Here is a 20,774-nt window from a genome sequence, read left to right on the forward strand (position 1 = left end):
GAATCTGTGATTTCCAACTTTTAAGGATTAGTCGAAGCGGGCAAATCCATTTCACTTGTTCTCCATGCCCTTTATATAATATCTTGTAATGCCGATTTCTTCTTCCGAAGTATTATAAAGAAAAAAAGCAATGTCTAGCAAAACTCATATCCTAGCTGTCCCTTTACCTTTTCAAGGCCATATCAACCCAATGCTGCAATTCTGCAAGCGTCTGGCTTCAAAAGGCATCATGGTCACGCAAGCAACTATTGCATTGCCCAACATTTCCTTGTTAACATAAGAAGCCGACAGCAGTTCTAATCAGTTTCTGTTTTCTCTAGTTTGTTGGCTTAGTATAAAGCCAAGAGTTTAATTTCTGATGCCACATAGTATATATCATCCTTCAGAAACGATTTTTTCTTGACACAAAGCCACACAATCAAGAACAACGAGTGCGAAGAACTAAAAGTTGATAGAAAAGATGGCTGGCAAAACTCATGTTCTAGCACTCCCTTTACCATTTCAAGGCCACATAAATCCCATGCTGCAGTTTTGCAAGCGCCTGGCCTCAAGAGGGATCATGGTTACACTAGCCACTGTTTTCTCGGCCAACATATCCGTGCAAAACCGATTCGAGTCCATCAGGATCGAGTTTATTCCTGATACTAGTGGAATTGAGGCAGCTACTAGCCTTGCAGACTTCGTGAATCGCGTCACAGCAACAATTTCAGATAATTTGCCCGAAATTGTAGAGGAAAAAGCCAGGTGTGGCGAGCCAGTCAAAGTTATTATGCACGATTTGCTGCTGCCACGGGCTTTAGAGACAGTATACAAACTAGGCATTCCTGTGGCTGCATTTTCCACTCAGTCTTGTGCTGTCTGTGCCATATACAACCATGTTCGTCGAGGAACGCTGAAAATTCCATTGGAGAAGCCTAACATTTCGCTTCCTTCATTGCCAGTATTGGAGTCAAATGATCTGCCTTCTTTTGTGTATGATCCATGTGCTTACCCCGACCCTTCAGGGGTTCTCCTCGATCAAATTACAATTCTTGAGAAAGCAGATTGGATCTTTTTCAACACTTTTGACAACCTAGAAAAGGAGGTAAGTTTCTTATTGCACAAATCAATTTAATTTTTGGATAAATTACCTTTTTCTCCCTTGTGGTTTGATACTTTACCATGCAACCCCTTATGATTTGAAAACCTATATATAATCTCTTCATAATTTGGGTTAAAATGTTATCATTATTATTTTTTCATTAAAGCTAATGGTCGGTAGTAAAATGTCAAAGTCAAACTAATAAATTGACAAATTCATCCTTTCACTAATTTTTTTTCTTTTTTTTTTGGGAAAAGAACAAATGATTTTGAAATCCTATACTTTGGCCTACAAAATCTTAATTTTCTCTAAATACAAAAGAGATGGAAGGGAAATAAAAGATAAATAAATAAGAAACAAAAAGATGGAAAGGAATTATAAAACAAATAAATAAGAAACAAAAAATACCTAATCTTTTTTTTTACTACAAATATCATTATAGGTTTTTTAACCAAATATTTAATGGTATTTTCTATTTCTCATTTATATATTTTTTATTTCAATTTCTTCTTTTTTGGTTTGGAGGAAAAAAAAGAAGTAATAAAAGGGTAAATTTGTCAAATTACTAGTTGTTGGATTTGGATTTTATCCCATCAACCGTAACCTAACACAGTTGGTGGGATAAAACCCAAATCCAAAACCCAAACCTAACAAAATAAATGGTTGGTAGAATAAAACCCAACTTCAACACTAGTTTGACTTTGACTTTTTATTATTGATCATTAGTTTTAACGAAAAAACTAACGGTGACACTTTAATTCAAATCATAAGGGGCTTATGTATAGGTTTTTGAACTATAGAGAGGTTATTTGGTAAAATACCGAATTATTGGGGGGTAAAAGGTTATTTATCCTTAATTTTTTCATATTCAAAATTATATCTGTGCTGTTAGAAAGACTTTCACAAGCTTGGATGAACCCGCTTTACATCCCACATTTGGATATTTATATTACCGCTGTCAAGATTTTCTCAATTCATTCGAACACATTGTTGGCCATTTTTCTTCAAATTTGGTCATGCTCAACTAGAACAGGTTAACTGAAATAGTAAAATCTATGTTAGAGATATCTCAATTTAACACCTAAATTTAATGGATTCAAATCTTAACATGTTCAGATCCGTTTAATCACAAAAAATTGAATATCTGAATTAATTAAGTGGCACTGATTTTTCTAGGTAAACCTTGCTCCTAAAAATAAGTGATAAATTATTCACTTATCACTTAATATGATATACACTCAAATGTATTAGATTTAAAACTTAACAATTCAATAACTTAATAAATTCATATTTCAAATTTCAGATTTCAGATTTCAGACTTCAGTTTCAGATTTCAATTTTATCAAATGCAACATAAGTATGCTTTCCAACTGTGCAATTAATAGATATATACACAAATAATGACAATTGTGTGAATCTTGCAAGTTGATGTGGACTGTATTATTTTGCAGAATTAAAACCATATAATGTTTTTGGAAATCACTAATTTACCAAACACAGACATAAAATTACAGTATACACGTATTTTACTACTCTTATATACGTTTCCATGATTGGTTGGCCCTCAACCTAAATTTAACAAGCATTTTTTAGGTTGTGTAATCACTAATTCCAGTAACAACATATGAAGGAATCACCAGGTTACGTAAATTAGTTTTTGTTCTTTTTTTTTTTCCTGCGTATCTATCAATTAAAAAAAGCAGTTTTTGAAGTACTTTGGATTACTCTCCAAATTGTAAACTTTTCTTCTTCTTCTTCTTCTTTTTGGTTTGTTTTGTACAACTAGGTGCTGGAATGGACGGCAAACCAATATCCTATCAAGAGTATTGGACCAGCGATTCCATCTGTGTACCTGGACAAGCGATTGAAAGATGACACTGATTACAGCCTCAGTCTCTTCAAGCCAACTACAAAATCTTGTATGGAATGGCTCGACTCGAAGGAAATTGACTCAGTTGTCTATGTTTCATTTGGGAGCTTATCCGACATTGGTGAAAATCAACTAGCAGAAATAGCATGGGGCCTTATGAGAAGCGATTACAACTTCTTATGGGTAATCCGAGCTTCAGAAGAGAGCAAACTCCCTAGCAATTTCCAGTCCAAGGCACGAGATAAAGGCTTAATCCTGAATTGGTGCCCTCAGCTAGAGGTTTTGTCGCAACAGGCTGTTGGATGCTTCATGACTCATTGCGGTTGGAATTCGACGTTGGAAGCATTGAGCTTAGGAGTACCAATGGTGACTATGCCTGTATGGGTTGATCAAACTACTAATTCCAAGTACATTGTGGATGTATGGGATGCTGGAGTTCGAGTTCAGGCTGATGAAAATGGAGTTCTTCAAAGAGAAGAAGTAGAAATGACTATAAAAGAAGTTATGCGTGGTGAGAAGGCTAATAAGCTTAGAAAGAATGCTTTAAGGTGGAAGGAATTGGCTATTAAGGCAATGAGTGATGGAGGAAGCTCTGACCAAAACATTGAGGAATTTGTTTCAAGTATGCCAAGCATTTAATTGGATTGCCAAAGTATATTTGTCGTGCTTAGACTATTTATTCTTAATTTCACTTATCAGTTTTATGTTTACAAATTAGCTGCCATATACATGGTTAATAAAACTTTATATTCACCAAGAAACGTGGATTAAAGACCCAAAAGTGTGTTAGGATCTGCCCCAGGTGAATTTGGCAAAAATTAATTTAAGGATAAATTACTAATAACCGCTATGATTTGACACAATGTCAGATGACCTCGCTAAGGTTTTAAAATAGTTGTATAACTCCCTTATAATTTTATGTAAAGTGAAAAATGAATGAAATGCACAATCAATTACAACATTTATATCAAACGCACTCTAAAAGTACATGTGATAAAATTTTAACCTCCATGTAAGCTCTTTATGGTTTGTATAAATATCCACTTTATTCATGCAATCTCATTATACTTTTTAAATAAGGGTACTATTGATATTTCAATTAATAATACATAGGCTATTTTCCGTTAAATTTTCACTTTATATAAAATTATAGGAGGTAAAGTAGATATTTTGAAATGTTATGAAAGTCCTATAGCAAAAGATAAAATCACAGGGGATTATATATAATTTACTCTTAATTTAATAACCCACGAAAGTGATAATAAGATTATAATAAAATTTGTGAAGAAAAAAATATAAAAAATAATGACACAAAGATTTACGTGACTTGGTTAATTAGATCCATGTCCACGAGGGAAAGTGAGCAACTTTCACGTATAAAATTTAAAACAAAATTCGCAAGGCCCCAAAATAAGAAAGAGAAAAAAACAAGCGAATACTCTTTTTTTTTTTTTTTTTGGACACGGTGAGTGTCCGGACTTTCGATCTGACTAATTCCATTATGCCTGGGCCCGTCCCCCAAGAGACTCGAGACGGTAGAAGAGCCAAAATCGACCGCACAAAATACTTGAGATAACATAAAAAAGAATATTTCCCTAACAGAGCTCTCGTCTCATGAAGTCCCTCTATTCATATGTAGCTCCAACCACGATGTGAACATGCACGGCCGCTGAAAATTGACTACCAAAGTCTGACTTCCAAGCATGCATTTTAATAGTGGGCGGCTACAACTGTAGGATGGCAATCGTGTCGACTTCTATGAAGACAAAACGTGAACCAACATTTGAATAATTAGGATGGTAGAAAAAAATGGCTTGTAGACCATTTTGTTTGACTGCCAGGCATGATGTTTACTGCCAACAGAGTACCAGACAGACCTCATTTTTTTTAATTATTCATCGCTATTTTATGTATATCCTGTTCTATTTTAATTTATTTAAGAGGAGATTCAACTGGACCTATGGGAGGCAGGCAGAAACTAAAATACCATCGGATCAAACGGATGCACTATACACCAGTCTAAATTTTTTAGAAAAATCACTATGTAACAATTGATGGGAGGTAAGATTTGAAACCTTAGACCGCCCACTCCACCAAACCTTGAGAGGTTGGTGGTGGCCACTGGTGGTTATACAGACCTCATATGGTTACTTGCATTCTACTGATTACTACCACGGCAGTATTGTAGTGTTATGACAATACAATAAATTAAAAAAAAAAAGGGTTCAGATTCGACATTCAAATAATAGTAAATGCAAGTGGAGTTGGACGGCAAAGCCGCCTAACATTTTTTATGCAAACAGTAATAGTTTCTTTAATTTTGCAAAATATATACTAGTATATCATTGCACTGCAAATACGTTATTCTATAAGGTCATCATTATATGGAATCGCCACTTTAAAGTTGGCGATTTAGATTGAAATAGTGAGAGTTGGAACATATTAGGACAAGTTCTGAAATGTGAAAATAGGAGTGTGTTAAGTAAATCGCCCTGGATATTGGGGTGCCTATTCTTTCGATCTCCTTTCATATGTAACTAGATTTGAAGCAAATTAAATATATATTACTTTAACATCAAGCAATTTTTTTAATAATTCGATCTCTATCATGGTTTTGAATTTATTCATTTATTTATTTTTGTTCTGAATCAAGACCGCATTATTATATATAGCCGAGAAGTTGTCACTAGCTAGCAACTCTACCCCCGGAAAGGAATAAGCAAGCATGTGCCCTGTTAGATAGTGATTTATGTATAGAGTAATGGAGCCGACTCTTTCTTTGCTCTTCTGTTTTTCTTCTTTATAATATTATCCTTTGATTACCTATCCAATTCAGCAAAAAATTGCTAGCTTAGAATCCAAGAAGGAACAAAACAGGGAAACATGGATGAAACTGTATGTAGAATTCATGTTCTCGCCATCCCTTTGCCTCTACAAGGCCACCTCAATCCGATGCTGCAATTATGCAAGCGTTTAACCTCAAAGGGTGTTAGAATCACGCTAGTCACTGGCACCTCAGCAAGTATATCGGAGCAAAATCAATTTGAATCGATCAAGATCGAGTATATTCTAGACGATGATAACATTGAAGTCGAGGGATCAAACGCATCAGAGAAAGTTGCTGCCTTCTTGAAACGGTTTAATAGCGCAGTTTCAGATAATTTGGCCAGGCTAGTCGAGGAAAAGGCGAGTTCTGATCATCCTGTGAAAATAGTTCTGTATGATTCACTGATGCCATGGATTTTGGAGATAGTGCAGGGACAACTAGGCCTTAAAGGGGCTGCGTTTTTCACTCAGGCTTGCGCGGTTTCTGCAATATACAACCATATTCGTCGAGGAACGTTGAAAGTTCCTCTAGAGACATCTACCATATTGTTTCCTTCAATGCCACAACTGGAGTCGAACGATCTGCCTTCTTTTGTTTATAATCCTGGTCCATACCCAGGTATTTTGGATCTTGTCCTCAGTGAGAATATAAACCTGGAGAAATCAGATTGGCTCTTGTTCAACTCTTTTGACAAGCTAGAAAATGAGGTAGAGTTCTCATTCTATAAAATAATTGGAATTTGGAAGTTCACCCGTTAGCAACATTTTATTTGACGCTGTTTAAATTAAATTACATATTGGCAATACTTTTTGAATCATTGTTAGTGTCAATTATGTTCATCCGTGGAATTTGATCATTGGTAGACCACAAGATCTGTTTATTTTGTTCATAGCAAAAATCACATTGTACAACTTCTAGTTAGTTATTGCTAATAAAAAATAAAGTTAGTAAATTAAGAAACAAACGACTTATATCAACTGTTTCGAAAATTAGACCGGACCAAATCAGCTGGTTTGAATGGCTAAACCGCAAACCGATATTGGCACTGGTTAGGTTTTCTATTAAACTAGAAAAAGTAAGTAAACTGGTCAATTTGGATCAAGAAATGGTTAAACCAGTCAAAACTAGATGGTTGAACTAGTTTCCTCCTTTTTTTCATTTTAATCTTTGATACATTTCAATACAATAGGCATAGATAATCTTTTCATAAATTCATGCTTCAATTTTTTTAATTGTGTTTTTGGGGGTGGGCTTGATTGAATTTTGCTGTTTGGGAAATATTACAATCTTTTTGCTTAATCTCAACTAGGTAGTGACCTGGTTGACAGAACGGTATCCAATCAAGACCATAGGCCCTTGTACTCCATCCATGTACACTGACAAGCGATTGAAAGATGACAAAGATTACACCATCAATTTCTTCGCACCAGATTCAGAAGCTTGCCTAAAATGGCTTGACACCAAGGAAACAGGCTCAGTTGTTTATGTATCCTTCGGTAGTGTCTCGGACCTTGGAGAAAATCAAATGCAGGAAATAGCATGCGGCCTGATGAATAGCAACTGCAACTTCTTATGGGTAGTTCGACCTTCTGAAGAGAGCAAAATTCCTAGAGATTTCATGTCCGAGGCACAAGAAAGAGGTCTAATCGTGAATTGGTGCCCTCAAATAAAGGTTTTGTCGCACAGGGCGGTGGGATGCTTCATGAGTCATTGTGGTTGGAATTCAACAATTGAAGCATTGAGCTTGGGTGTGCCAATGGTGACCATGCCAGTGTGGGTTGATCAACCTACAAATTCTAAGTATATTGTGGATGTATGGAAGGTAGGATTGCGAGTTAAGGCGAGTGAGGAAGGGGAAATGGTAACAAGAGAAGAAGTAGAAGGAACTATAAGAGAAGTTATGCATGGGGAGAAGGCAAGTGAGCTTAGAAACAATGCTTTGAGGTGGAAGGAGTTGGCTAAGGAGGCAATTAGTGAAGGAGGAAGCTCAGACAAACACATTGAAGAATTTGTTTCCAGTCTTGAAAGCATTTAGTTAAATTAATATCCAATTTTCTTCACACAGTTTTCAAATTTTAATGATCTGTTGTTAATTTGAGATTGCAAATAACAGTCAACGTATGCATAGATTATCCTAATTGACACTTCAATTAGTATTAACCTATCGATTGAAGTACTAATGTAACTTTAATTTAGAACTTCAAATTCTTGGGACCTAAACCTTGAGTTGACACATAATTTACAATCTCAGAAGCAATAGTTGTATGTGAGGCAATTTTCTTATTTCAATAGTTAAGTGCATGAGTTGGTGTGTGTGGATCGAAATTACTATTTGAATAGACAAGTCTCTATATTCATATGTTATGTTATTTTCTTATTGAATTTAGTTGAACTCGTGAAACATAAGTCTTCAGAAGTAATAACAAAACCAAGCTCCACTCCAGAAGCTTCGACCACAATTGCTAAAACTCAAAACCTGCAGAAGGTGCTCAACCACCAACCAAGAAGCACCGTACCTAGAGACTGCTACCTTAGCTATTTACCTACTTACATTTCAGGACTACGACTTTATTTATCTATCTATGTGAATAATATGAGGTTGAATAGTAAAATTATTCAGCATCAACCTTCAATTTGAACTACAACTATGTCTATTATCCCTTAACTATGGTTGCATAAGCTTTGATAATTCTCTCGACTGATTATCTACTATAATAGTATGCAATATTTTATATACACATGGTATGACATTTTTGGCTACCATTAATAGTATGCCTTGCCCAATTGTCCAACATTACCAAATTATTTAACAACACCACAGGTATAAATTGCCATGCTTTGCATGGGTCTTCTCCCTAGTAATTAGAATAATAAAAACCAAGATCACAATAATGTTTATACTTACATTCCAAAGTACCAAAACTCATGGTACTTTTTATATAGTAATGATAATGTTAATGGTAATACTAATCTTCGTTTGTGACATTAAGCATTACAAAGTTGATCATGATTATAGTTAATTGTAGGACTTTAAAAATTAGAGTTTGGTCTGGGGGCTAATCAGCCTAATCAATGATTTTAGTTAGGCCAATAGATAATGGAGATGCAAGTCACTTTCCTGAGTAGGTTGAAATGCGCCTAATCAAAGAATTTTCCATGTGTACAAACTCATAGTACGCGCCAAAATATAAAAAAAGTTAACAAGCTTGTCGGTTTTGTACATGTATTCGCAACATACTGAAGCATCTGACTTAATTTGTCTAGATTCCCGACTCTTGGCATTGTTACTCGTGAAACAGCACTTTGGCCAAAACCATGGTCACGTCAACGGGTGGAAAGTTCCCTTTTCTGCCCACAGTAGGCAGAAGCAAATGCGGAGGCCAACTGTGTTCTCCGGGGTTGGCACCAGAGAGAGTCAGGTTGTGCGTGGATAAAATAATGCAATACATTTTAAAATTACAATAAAAACTTTTTAAAAATTTGTTCATCATCTAATGCCAAAGCAAATATTGTGGTAGGTTTTCGTTTTTAATTGAGTTTGATATTTAAAATAATTGAATCATAAATATAAAAGGAAGAGTTGGAAACTTAGACATGATTAAAATAAAAGGAGATGTGGAATTTTGGTCTAGGGGTGAGCAATTACGGTAAATACCGATTTACCGACCGAAATCGATTTCAATTTGGTAATTCGGTAATTCGGTCGGTAAATCGGGGATATAGTACTAGTTAAAATCGAATTAGGTTCGAAAACGGTTTTATAGTTTTTGAATTCGGATATACCGAATTCGAATTAATTTCGGAATTCGAGAAAGGTGGGATTAAGGTGAATGGGAAGATGCAATCGAGCAACACTTCAGTCTATGCAGTTGGGGATGTTGCCGCTTTTCCAGTAAAAATGTTTGCTGAAACACGCAGACTTGAGCATGTAGATTCTGCGAGGAAGTCAGCAAGGCATGCTGTTGCTGCTATCATGGAGCCAGAAAAGACGGGTGAATTCGACTACCTGCCATTCTTCTACTCCCGCGTCTTCACATTGTCTTGGCAGTTTTATGGAGACAACGCAGGGGAAGTAATTCATTTTGGGGATTTCTCGGGAAAGACTTTTGGGGCTTATTGGATTAATAAGGGTCATCTTGTTGGTTCTTTTCTGGAGGGTGGAACCAAAGAGCAGTACGAAGCTATAGCCAAGGCCACGAGGCTTAAACCGGCAATTGAAGACCTGGGTGAGCTTGAGAGGCAGGGACTGGGATTTGCTTTGACAGCAAGCCAGAAACCATCATCATCATCACCTCCTCTTGTTGCTGGCAGTTCTAATCTCGTCATCGAGAAACCATTACACGCTTGGTACGCAACTGCGGGTGTGATTGTGGCTGCATCAGTAGCAACCTTTGCATACTGGTATGGCAGGAGGCGACGAAGCAAAACAGGCTGCGATTGCTTCAGGAATTCGGACAATTCGGTCAATTTGTGTTTACCGAATTCAATCCGAATTGAATTCGAATTCGAAATTTGGTAATTCGAATACGAATTAGGTCGAAATATCTCAACACCATTTACCGAAAATTACCGATTTCAACCTACCGAATTACCGAATTCGAATTCGATGCTCACCCCTATTTTGGTCCCCCAATATTTGGTCTATGAGTTAAACTAGTCCCTGATATTTCGACCAAAATAAATATGGTCCCAAAAGTTTTGACAACTAATAGAAAATTAGAATATCTAATGGTCAAAATCAAATTAGAATTAGTCAAAAGTTTTGATTTTGTAGTTTTTGGTCCCTAATATTTGAAAATTTATTCAATATGGTCCCTTATGTTTTAGATAATTATATTTCAAATGAAATAAAATGTGACTTAGATTAAATGCATGAAAAAATGTGTTCTCAAATCTCATAAAAACCCTTAAATTACTTCACATTGTGAATATACTATCATTTAGCCTAAAGAGCATCTGTTCGTTAAATTAATTACAAACAAATGACAACACATGAATCATATATAAAAGAAAAATTAGTGGAAAAAAGAGAATTTTAATTTGAGGATATAGTAACTTTAATTCTAAACAATATAACTCAAATTGTTACATGACTTGTGGATCTAAGTTTCAATCAATTATGGTTAGGCATTGTGATTTCATTAACAAGTAAAGGTGATTACTAATATGAATGACTCATGTGAATTGTAAAAATATTTCTTGCTGTTTCTTCTTGTCTTTCCTTCATATTAAATCAAATATTTCAATAACACAATTCAATGTATTATATTTACATTCATCTGACATTGATAATTTTATTGAATAATTTAAACAATTATAAAATCTTTATTTCAATTGAAACTTAATTGACAACTAGTTGAAATGCCAAAAAAAAAAAGAAAACGAAAAATATTATTCAATCAACTCAACACCTATAGTTGTTGATATTATAATAGGATATGTAATTAACTGTTTTCATTTATCAAATATAAGTATTGGGCATTAGATGATGAACAAATTTTTGAGAGGGCGTTTGTTGTGATTTCAAAATGTATTGCATTATTTCATCCACGCACAACCAGCTTTCTCCTATACCTGATGCATCTTTTTGCTGTCCGTCTTTGTGCATCCCCACAGAACACACAGTTGGCCTCCTTGCATTGCCTTTTCTCAAAAATCATTAAAAATGTTTTTGGCCAGGCATTATAATATCGATCCGAGAAATTGAAGGCAAAGACACTTTTTGGAACTCCAACCTCAATTTCTTTATAAAACCCAAGCAGGAACAGAACAGGGAACACATGGATGAAATTGGATGTAGAATTCATGTTCTGGCCATCCCATCCCCACTCCAAGGCCACCTCAATCCGATGCTGCAATTATGCAAGCGTTTAACCTCGAAGGGTGTTAGAATCACGCTAGTCACAAGCACCTCAGCACGTTTATCGGTGCAAAATCAGTTTGAATCGATCCAGATCGAGTATATTCTAGACGATGATAACATTGAAGCTGAGGGGTCAAAATATTCAGAGAAAACTACTGCCTTCTTGAAACGTTTTAATACCGCAGTTTCAGACAATTTGGCCAAGCTAGTCAAGGAAAAGGCGAGTTCTGGTCATCCCGTGAAAACAGTTCTGTATGATTCAATGATGCCATGGATTTTGGAGATAGTGCAGGGACAGCTAGGCCTTAAAGGGGCTGCGTTTTTCACTCAGGCTTGCGCTGTTTGCGCAATATTCAATCATATTCATCGAGGAACGTTGAAAGTTCCTCTAGAGACATCTACCATATTGCTTCCTTCAATGCCACAACTGGAGTCGGATGATCTGCCGTCTTTTGTTTATAACCCTAGTCCATACCCGGGTCATTTGGATGTTGTCCTCAGTCAGAATATAAACCTCGAGAAATCAGATTGGCTCTTGTTCAATTCTTTTGACAAGCTAGAAAATGAGGTAGATTTCTCATTCCATAAATAATTGGAATTTGGAAGTTCACCCATTAGCAACATTTTATTTGACGCTGTTTAAATTAAATTACATATTGGCAATACTTTTTGAATCATTGTTAGTGTCAGTTAAGTTCATCCTTGGAATTTGATCATTGGTAGACCATAAGATCTGTTTATTTTGTTCATAGCAAAAATCACATTGTACAATTTCTAGTTAGTTATTGCTAATAAAAAATAAAGTTAATAATTAAGAAACAAACGGCTTATGTCAACTGTTTCGAAAATCAGACCGGACCAAACCGGCTGTTTGAATGGCTAAACTGCGAACCGATATTGGCACTGGTTAGGTTTTTTATTAAACTAGAACAGGTAAGTGAACTGGTCAATTCGGATCAAGAAATGGTTAAACCAGTCAAAACCAGATGGTTGAACTAGTTTCCTCCTTTTTTTAATTTTATATATTTTGACGTTATCCAAATTACTTAGTACTAAAATAATTAAAAAATAATTAGATGTTTAACCCAGGATTGATCAGGGTCCTCATTCGGATCACTCACAGATCCGAGCTTAAAAGCATAGCTCATATTAGGTAAGTCTACATGTTAATCTTTCATACATTTCAATACAATTGGCATAGATAATCTTTTCATAAATTCATGCTTCAATTTTCTTAATTGTCTTTTGGGGTCGGGACCTGATTGAATTTTGCTGTTTGGGAAATATTACAATCTTTTTGCTTAATCTCAACTAGGTAGTGACCTGGTTGACAGAACGGTATCCAATCAAGACCATAGGCCCTTGTACTCCATCCATGTACACTGACAAGCGATTGAAAGATGACAAAGATTACACCATCAATTTCTTCGCACCAGATTCAGAAGCTTGCCTAAAATGGCTTGACACCAAGGAAACAGGCTCAGTTGTTTATGTATCCTTCGGTAGTGTCTCAGACCTTGGAGAAAATCAAATGCAGGAAATAGCATGCGGCCTGATGAATAGCAACTGCAACTTCTTATGGGTAGTTCGACCTTCTGAAGAGAGCAAAATTCCTAGAGGTTTCATGTCCGAGGCACAAGAAAGAGGTCTAATCGTGAATTGGTGCCCTCAAATAAAGGTTTTGTCGCACAGGGCGGTGGGATGCTTCATGAGTCATTGTGGTTGGAATTCAACAATTGAAGCATTGAGCTTGGGTGTGCCAATGGTGACCATGCCAGTGTGGGTTGATCAACCTACAAATTCTAAGTATATTGTGGATGTATGGAAGGTAGGATTGCGAGTTAAGGCGAGTGAGGAAAGGGAAATGGTAACAAGAGAAGAAGTAGAAGGAACTATAAGAGAAGTTATGCATGGGGAGAAGGCAAGTGAGCTTAGAAACAATGCTTTGAGGTGGAAGGAGTTGGCTAAGGAGGCAATTAGTGAAGGAGGAAGCTCAGACAAACACATTGAAGAATTTGTTTCCAGTCTTGAAAGCATTTAGTTATATTAATATCCAATTTTCTTCACACATCTTTCAAATTTTAATGATCTGTTCTTAATTTGAGATTGCAAATAACAGTCAACGTATGCATAGATTAACCTAATTGACACTTCAATTAGTATTTACCTATCCATAGAACTACTAACGTAACTTTAATTTAGAACCTAAAATTCTTGGGACCTAAACCTTGGGCAGACACACAATTTACAACCTTAGAAGCAATAGTCATACCAAATTCCTTTGAAATTCTTGATTTTTGATTTTCTCAAAAACATGTTAGTAGGAAAATTCATGCAGTGAAAGTAGCATTATAATTTTACAAATAATAGATAATAATAAAGGCATAAGAGGAAACAAAATATTCTGTTTTAAGTCACTAATTTCCCTCAACTACAAACTTGGGACTCCAAATCTTTAAATAGAAAAATATAACCACAAATCCTATTGTAATTATAGTATCAAAATGTGATTTAACCTATTTCCTAAATCAAATTTGACACCAATTCTAATCTAGTTACCAAATAAAAATATATAATTCTAAAACTACTAAACTTCTAAATATGCTTGGTTTAAGGGAGGCATTAACCAAGCATAGTTAGAAGTCTAGTTGTTTTGGAGATCGTGGATTTATAGTATTTTTTATATTTTTAAAATAATTTAAAACAGTGAACCAGTGACTCAGCCAATCGAACCAATTGAACCGATAAAACTAGGAATTAGCTGCTTAAATAGGTTAGTTATGGGTCTGAGTTCAAAAACATTGGGTGGATCCGATGCTGATTTTTGTCGTTGCAGTTACTTGAATGGATCCGATACTAGATTCAATTTAAAGTACAAAATGATCTGGATCGAATACTTGCTAATGATAATAAATATTTAAAGGACAAATTACACTTTACCTCCTGTGATTTAGTGTTTTTTCATATAACCCCCTATGGTTTCAAAAGCTATACATAATCTTCTTATGGTTTGGATTAAAGTGTCAAAGTGACGGAAATAATCATTTATAATAGAGTCACCTTAAATTTAAAAAGTGCCCTAATGTAAAGTTGAAAATTATTTATTAACCAAAGGGGGTTATGTTTATATTTTGAAAACAATAAGGAGATTATATGGTAAAGCATTAAACCATATAGGGGTTATATAGTAAAACATAAAAATCATACGGGGTTAGCGTGTCATGTATTTATAAGGGTAATTTCAACATTTTTAAAAGTTTCGTTATAAATGACTATTTCTGTCATTTTTGACACTTTAATCCAAACCATGAGGGGGTTATATAGAAAAATATTAAATTACAGGGGGATAAAGTGTAATTTGCCCATATTTAAATGTGTTTCTACATCTTTTCATATATAAAAAATAATTACTTTGCAACCAAGTTGTGTCTTAACATGACACTGTATCTGATCATTATTGCTTATTGAGTAAACTTTTCTATCATAAATAACAATTAGTCTAACTTTTGCATTTCATAATTCTTTGTGAAAAAATTAGATTTTGTTGTCTCTTTTTTCTCTCTTCTTGTTACATTGTAGAGGCATATTCCATAATTCAAAAGCAAACTACTAAGCGTAGTAAAAGTAATAAAAACCTTAACGACATAGTTCTAAACATGCTGGCTCAAGATCATCGTGAGCCCCCACTGTCATTGTGTTAAACTTTGTATTACAAGTTTTTTGTACTTTTGTGTACCCTATTCATCAATAAAAACTACAAAAAGAACATGCTGATTCGTCATTCAAATAGTAATGCAATTGGAGTTGGACGGCAGATGGATAACAATGCCACCAGAAGCAATATTTAATGTTATCATTGTCTTTATTTTAGCCCAATATCTATCATTGCACTGCAAATGTGTAATTCTGTTGAAATCATTATACGGAATGCGTTGAATTTGGTATTACAACCTTTTTTGTACTTTTGCGTACCACATTCATCAACAAAACCACAAATAAATGTGCCCATGTAGTCAGGTGCCTACTCTTCCAATTTCCTTTGATATCTAGACCAGATTTGAAGAAAACGAAATATATATTTTTCTTAAACATCTAGCAAGCATAATCAGATCACTTTCAAGGTTCTGATAATTTTTTTCCTTTGGAACAAATTCAAGACCGCATTACAATGGCCATGTATTTGTCGCTAGCAACTCTATCTGCCAGAGGAAAATGCAAGTATTCTGGCTATTGATGTAGAAAGCTGGTTTTCCTTTCCTCTCATACTTTTCTTCTCCACAACATTCTTCAAATACTTATTCAATTTAGCATAAATTGCTGGCTCAGAATCCCTGTAAAGAAAAAATCAAAACAGAAGCACTGAAACATGGATGAAATGGAAGTAAGATTCATGTTCTAGCCATCCCTTCACCACTAATCCGATGCTGCAATTATGCAAGCGCTTAACCTCAAAGGGTGTCATGGTCACACTTGTCACTGGCACCTCAGCAAGTATGTCTGTGCAAAAGCAATTTGACTCAATCAGATCGATTATATCCTAGACGATGATAACATTGAAGTTGAGGCACCAAACACAACAGAGAGAGTTTTTGCTTTCGTGAGGCACTTCAATATGGCACTTTCAAGTAATCTAAGCAAAGCTAGTAGAGGAAAATGCGAGTTCTAGTCATCCTGTGAAAGTAGTCCTGTATGATTCACTGATGTCATGGACTTTGATTCCTTACAAAAATGTTAAAGTCTTTCTAGATGACCCTTTACAATACTAATCTTTGTTTGTTGTATCATCCATTATAAACTTGAGGATGCATTTACAAATTATATATAGATTGGGTTTTGGTCCCAATCAGTAATTTATTTAAATCATTTCTAGATGAACCTTTATAATATTGATCTTAGTTTGCTACATTATGCATTAAACAATTGATTTGGTTTGGGGCCTAAACGCTGACTTAATCAGGCCAATAGATAATGGAGATGCAATCCCACATTATTGAGGAGGTTAAAAATGCACCTAATCACAGAAGTTTCTGTGTACAAATTTATCATACACGCCAACAAGAAATAACATTTACAAGATTGTCGGTTTTGGATATGTTTTCCTAGTGATAAGTGCTAATTTTGTGATCTTTTTGAATGTGTTTCACATTGTTTTGGAGTTAATTTGTAGGATTAATTGGTATAAATTGTCCATTTTATGTCACTAATTTGCACCTTAAGTTGATAAATGAATTACTTGTGATTTTTATCATTCTACTTGCAAAACCTCTTTGTTTTTGAAGATAAAATGATCAAGTTTAATTGGAAGTGAAATGAGCAAGGATGAGAACCTTGAGAAGTTACAACAAATGCTAAAAGAAGTGGTGCAAAAGAAAAGAAAAAAAATGGAGAGAAGAGAAACCCTTGAGGAAACCGCATGCAATTTCTCCTGTGGTTTTTGTCTAGAATGTCATTTTGCAGATGCTCTGCACAATCCTTAGGAGAATCCCTCCAGAGATTCATCTGAGGGATCCGTGATGGCTGCAAGTTGCCAACTTGCACGGCTTCTCTTTCTTTTTTTTTCCTTTTTTGAACAAGACACAAAAGGACATTTTGTGCTAACTTTTGGAGGATCTAGGAGCTTCTATTGTTGGCTCTTAACAACCAAAAAACACATTATTGAATAGAGAGATTGGCTCTTGAAGACCAAGAATACATACTACATAGTTCTTCTAGCTTAAGAGTAGTTAGTTCAAGTTAGTTTGAGAGAAGAGAGAGAGTTTGGAGAAAGAAGAAGAACAACCAAAAGGGTTGCGTCTTGCCCTTTTAGGCGAGACACAAGCCCTTAATAAATGTAACTCTCTTTATTTTCTCTTGATTTAGTGTAGGTTAGTGTAGTATTGTAAGTTAGTTGTGATGTATCTATGTTTGTATTGACTCAACAAGAAGGTCAGGGGAGATGAAGAAGGAGAGGTCCAAGAAGCTCTAGTGACAAGGGTTCTCTTTTTTCCATATCTTTATCTTTGCATTGAACTCCAAGTTTGTTAATACAAGATTTGGATTTTGTGTTTATGATGTTATTTTAAAGTATATGCCTTGAGTATTTGGTTGAACTTTCTATGATTGTTTGGTGTTGATTTCTTGGTTGGTTGATGCTATTATCTTGATTGAGTTTTTTAGCACTTTTGCTCTTATAATCAGGATTAACTGGCTATTGATTATGATTATGTAAAGGTGTTAGATTTGCAATGAGAATTGAAATTTGACAATAGTTCATAGAAGTGTTAAACTTAGGAAGTACACTCACGAAAGTAGAGATATACCTTTGTGGCTTTGTTCTATGTAATTTCATAGAAATTAATGAACTTGTCATTATGATCATAGTTAATTTCATAGAAATTAAGTAGCAATTGATTATGAATGCCTAAAGGTATTAGATTTGCAATGAGAATTAAAATTTGACACTAGTTCATAGAAGTGTTAAACCTAGGGAGCACACTCACAAAAGTAGAGGTACACCTTTGTGGCTTTTGTGGTTTTGTTCCATATAATTTCATAGAAATTAATGAACTTGTAATTGAATTCATAACCAGGAAAGTATATATGAATTAACTATAGGTATAGTTGGTACACTAGCAAAAGCAGATATCATGTATATTAGGAAATTACATTATAACTTAGTCGAGACTTTGGTACTCATTTGGTTAGGGAGTTGCACTAACATGAGTAGATAGGGATTCCAATACCTAGGGAGTTTTCTTTGACATTTGTCTATCCATTTGTAGGTTAGTTTATTGTTTTTAAATTTGTTGATAGTCTAAATAATAGAGAAGGTTTAGTAGTGTCGGTAGTTGTCCAACTGCCTAGTGGGTTCGATTCTTAACCCTATACTCGCTAACGACCTATGTACTTGCAGAAAATCACATGTAGGGTATTTAAGAATTTATAAATTTAAAACTTAACTGTAGATTGAGTTTAATTGTTATATGCATAGCCCGCGCTCATCACCTAGCATGTCCATACATGTGATTTAATCTGTCCAAACCCCTAGTTCTTACTAGTGTAGCTCATGAACAGCACTATGGCTGTATAGAACAGTATTGCAGACCATGCCAAGACTCAAGATTGTTCATTATTTAAAGATAGGAAACGACGATCCCAAAAGGACAGAGATGGAGAGAATCTAACTGAAGAATTTCAAGTGACATCTAATCTGAGTGAATTTGAAAGTCAGTAATTTTAAGCTTTAGATTTTCTCCAATTAGTCGGTGGATTATCAAAACAACATTAGAGGATTTGGATAGGGATTTGATATTTAGATATATCCAAATCCCTGAATCCAAATGAGTGAAATGACCCTAGCTTAATTGACATTGATTATCTCAGATTACACATATTGACAATATTATATCAGGTTCTGAAATTTGCTAATCTCTAGTAGGTTCTATAATTCACGAAAATCAAACATTGTAATTCATCTACAGCCAAAAATTATCATACATTGTATAATTCTATTATAATATGGTCCCAATACACATTACATGATCAATACCATACATTTTTTCAAATTTGAGCTTTGCCATTGAACCATTAACCTTCTGGAATAGTTGTCAGTACAGCCGTTCAAGTCTCTGGTCCGCATTAGAACTAGTTCGAGGGTGTCTTTGGTTCACTAATGTTGAACTAGTTTGAGGGTGCCTCTGCTTCACTAATGTCCGGGCCATGGAACACATGGAAGATGGAACCAAACGTACCTAAAGTCCAACTAAACGGGCAAAAAAATTAAGGCTTCACAGTCACATAGCCGGCCTCCTGTCTTCTTGTTGCCCACATACGTAATATTTTATTCTTTTGTTGTCTAGCACTGCTTGTCCTACATTCACCATATCTTCTCTAAAAGCGCTATCCTGCCCATTACATGATGTAATTAACTGCTTCTCTACAAAAACTTGAACCAAAACAAATAAAGGGAAAGAGAAGAAATGGCTGCTAAATCTCATGTTCTAGTCCTCATTTTCCCTCAACAAGGCCACATTAATCCAATGCTGCAATTTTCCAAACGCTTAGCTTCTGAAGGTATCAAGTAACGATAATCACCTCATCTTCCGTTCACTTACCAGTGGAAGTTGAATCCATGTTGATCAAGTCTGAGTGCATTCCTGAAAGCAGTAATAATCAAGGTGATGAGAATGAAAAACCAGCCGATGGTGATCAACATACCCTTGCAATTTTTGTTAAAAATACTCGAAGCTTGAAGTTGTGGAACATCTGCCACTGATTTTCCAGAGAAAGGCTTCTTGTGAGCCAGCACAAATACTTGTTTATGATTAAGTTGTGCCATATGCCTTAGATATTGCAAAACAGCATGGAATTCCAAAGGCTGCTTTTGGCACTCAATCCGCTTCAGTTTGTGCCATATACGGATATACCATCATATGCATTTAGGGAAACTGAAAGTTCCTCTGGAAGAGCAAAACTTATCACAGCCCTCAGTGCCCTCAGTTTCATCATTTTTATCATCTTAATTGATAGTGATTTTCTCAGCGTCAGAAACAGCTTTCTGCTTTGCCAATATTTTGTCTCATCCCTTCTGACAAAATCAGCAACACGATACTGATGGAGAAAGATTAAAATTTAAATATATATGTCCAAAAAAAAAATCGCTCATTATGAATGATTTAGACCATTGGATCCAAATGCATCTTTCCAAATATTGAACTGACTTTTCACAGGACCTTATAATCAAATTTCTTGTAAGTCATTCAAGCAATAAAATAATGCGAATGCAAGGAAAGCAAAACGTATGATTCTGTAAGAACTGGCTGAAGAACAACCAATGCTCTGGCTATGAAGAAAATTGCTTTCCAGCTGTTTCTAGAGTTGAAATGCCCTCTTGACACCTTACTACTAGTTGAAAACAATCAATTTCACGTTTCCAACGTTCTCAAGAAATGAGTTACAACACTCCAAATCAGTCTTCAACACGAAAAAAAAAAGTAAATTCATTCCTCTTTTAAGATGTTATCTTCATTCATGAACCTTCGAGGCCTCAATTTCCACACTCACCTGAGATTTTCCTAGCTTCAGTACTATTTGTCCAAATTCATCATGAATCGTGCTAGGAATTTTCGACCAAGATTGCCTCAAGTTGCTTTCT

General features: G+C 35.2%; 4 protein-coding genes across 4 annotated transcripts; all 4 read left to right on the forward strand.

Annotated features, from left to right (window-relative positions):
• Positions 1 to 54: 54 nt before the first annotated feature.
• LOC113736013 (UDP-glycosyltransferase 74E2-like) lies at positions 55 to 3,665 on the forward strand. The gene is made up of 2 exons (XM_027262969.2): positions 55 to 1,084; positions 2,868 to 3,665. The coding sequence occupies exons 1-2, from the start codon at positions 461 to 463 to the stop codon at positions 3,588 to 3,590; spliced, it is 1,347 nt and encodes a 448-aa protein (XP_027118770.2). The 5' UTR covers positions 55 to 460; the 3' UTR covers positions 3,591 to 3,665.
• A 2,057-nt stretch (positions 3,666 to 5,722) lies between these two features.
• On the forward strand, positions 5,723 to 7,903 carry LOC113735149 (mogroside I-E synthase-like). The gene is made up of 2 exons (XM_027262116.2): positions 5,723 to 6,485; positions 7,088 to 7,903. The coding sequence occupies exons 1-2, from the start codon at positions 5,835 to 5,837 to the stop codon at positions 7,811 to 7,813; spliced, it is 1,377 nt and encodes a 458-aa protein (XP_027117917.2). The 5' UTR covers positions 5,723 to 5,834; the 3' UTR covers positions 7,814 to 7,903.
• A 1,713-nt stretch (positions 7,904 to 9,616) lies between these two features.
• On the forward strand, positions 9,617 to 10,297 carry LOC113736017 (monodehydroascorbate reductase 4, peroxisomal-like). Its single transcript, XM_027262973.1, has one exon. The coding sequence runs from the start codon at positions 9,617 to 9,619 to the stop codon at positions 10,295 to 10,297; it is 681 nt and encodes a 226-aa protein (XP_027118774.1).
• Positions 10,298 to 11,443: 1,146 nt separating this feature from the next.
• LOC113736074 (mogroside I-E synthase-like) lies at positions 11,444 to 13,785 on the forward strand. Its single transcript, XM_027263017.2, has 2 exons — positions 11,444 to 12,209; positions 12,957 to 13,785. The coding sequence occupies exons 1-2, from the start codon at positions 11,559 to 11,561 to the stop codon at positions 13,680 to 13,682; spliced, it is 1,377 nt and encodes a 458-aa protein (XP_027118818.2). The 5' UTR covers positions 11,444 to 11,558; the 3' UTR covers positions 13,683 to 13,785.
• Positions 13,786 to 20,774: the final 6,989 nt, after the last annotated feature.

The sequence above is a fragment of the Coffea arabica genome, chromosome 3c, assembly GCF_036785885.1.
Source record: "Coffea arabica cultivar ET-39 chromosome 3c, Coffea Arabica ET-39 HiFi, whole genome shotgun sequence".
In the NCBI taxonomy this organism is placed as follows: domain Eukaryota; kingdom Viridiplantae; phylum Streptophyta; class Magnoliopsida; order Gentianales; family Rubiaceae; genus Coffea; species Coffea arabica.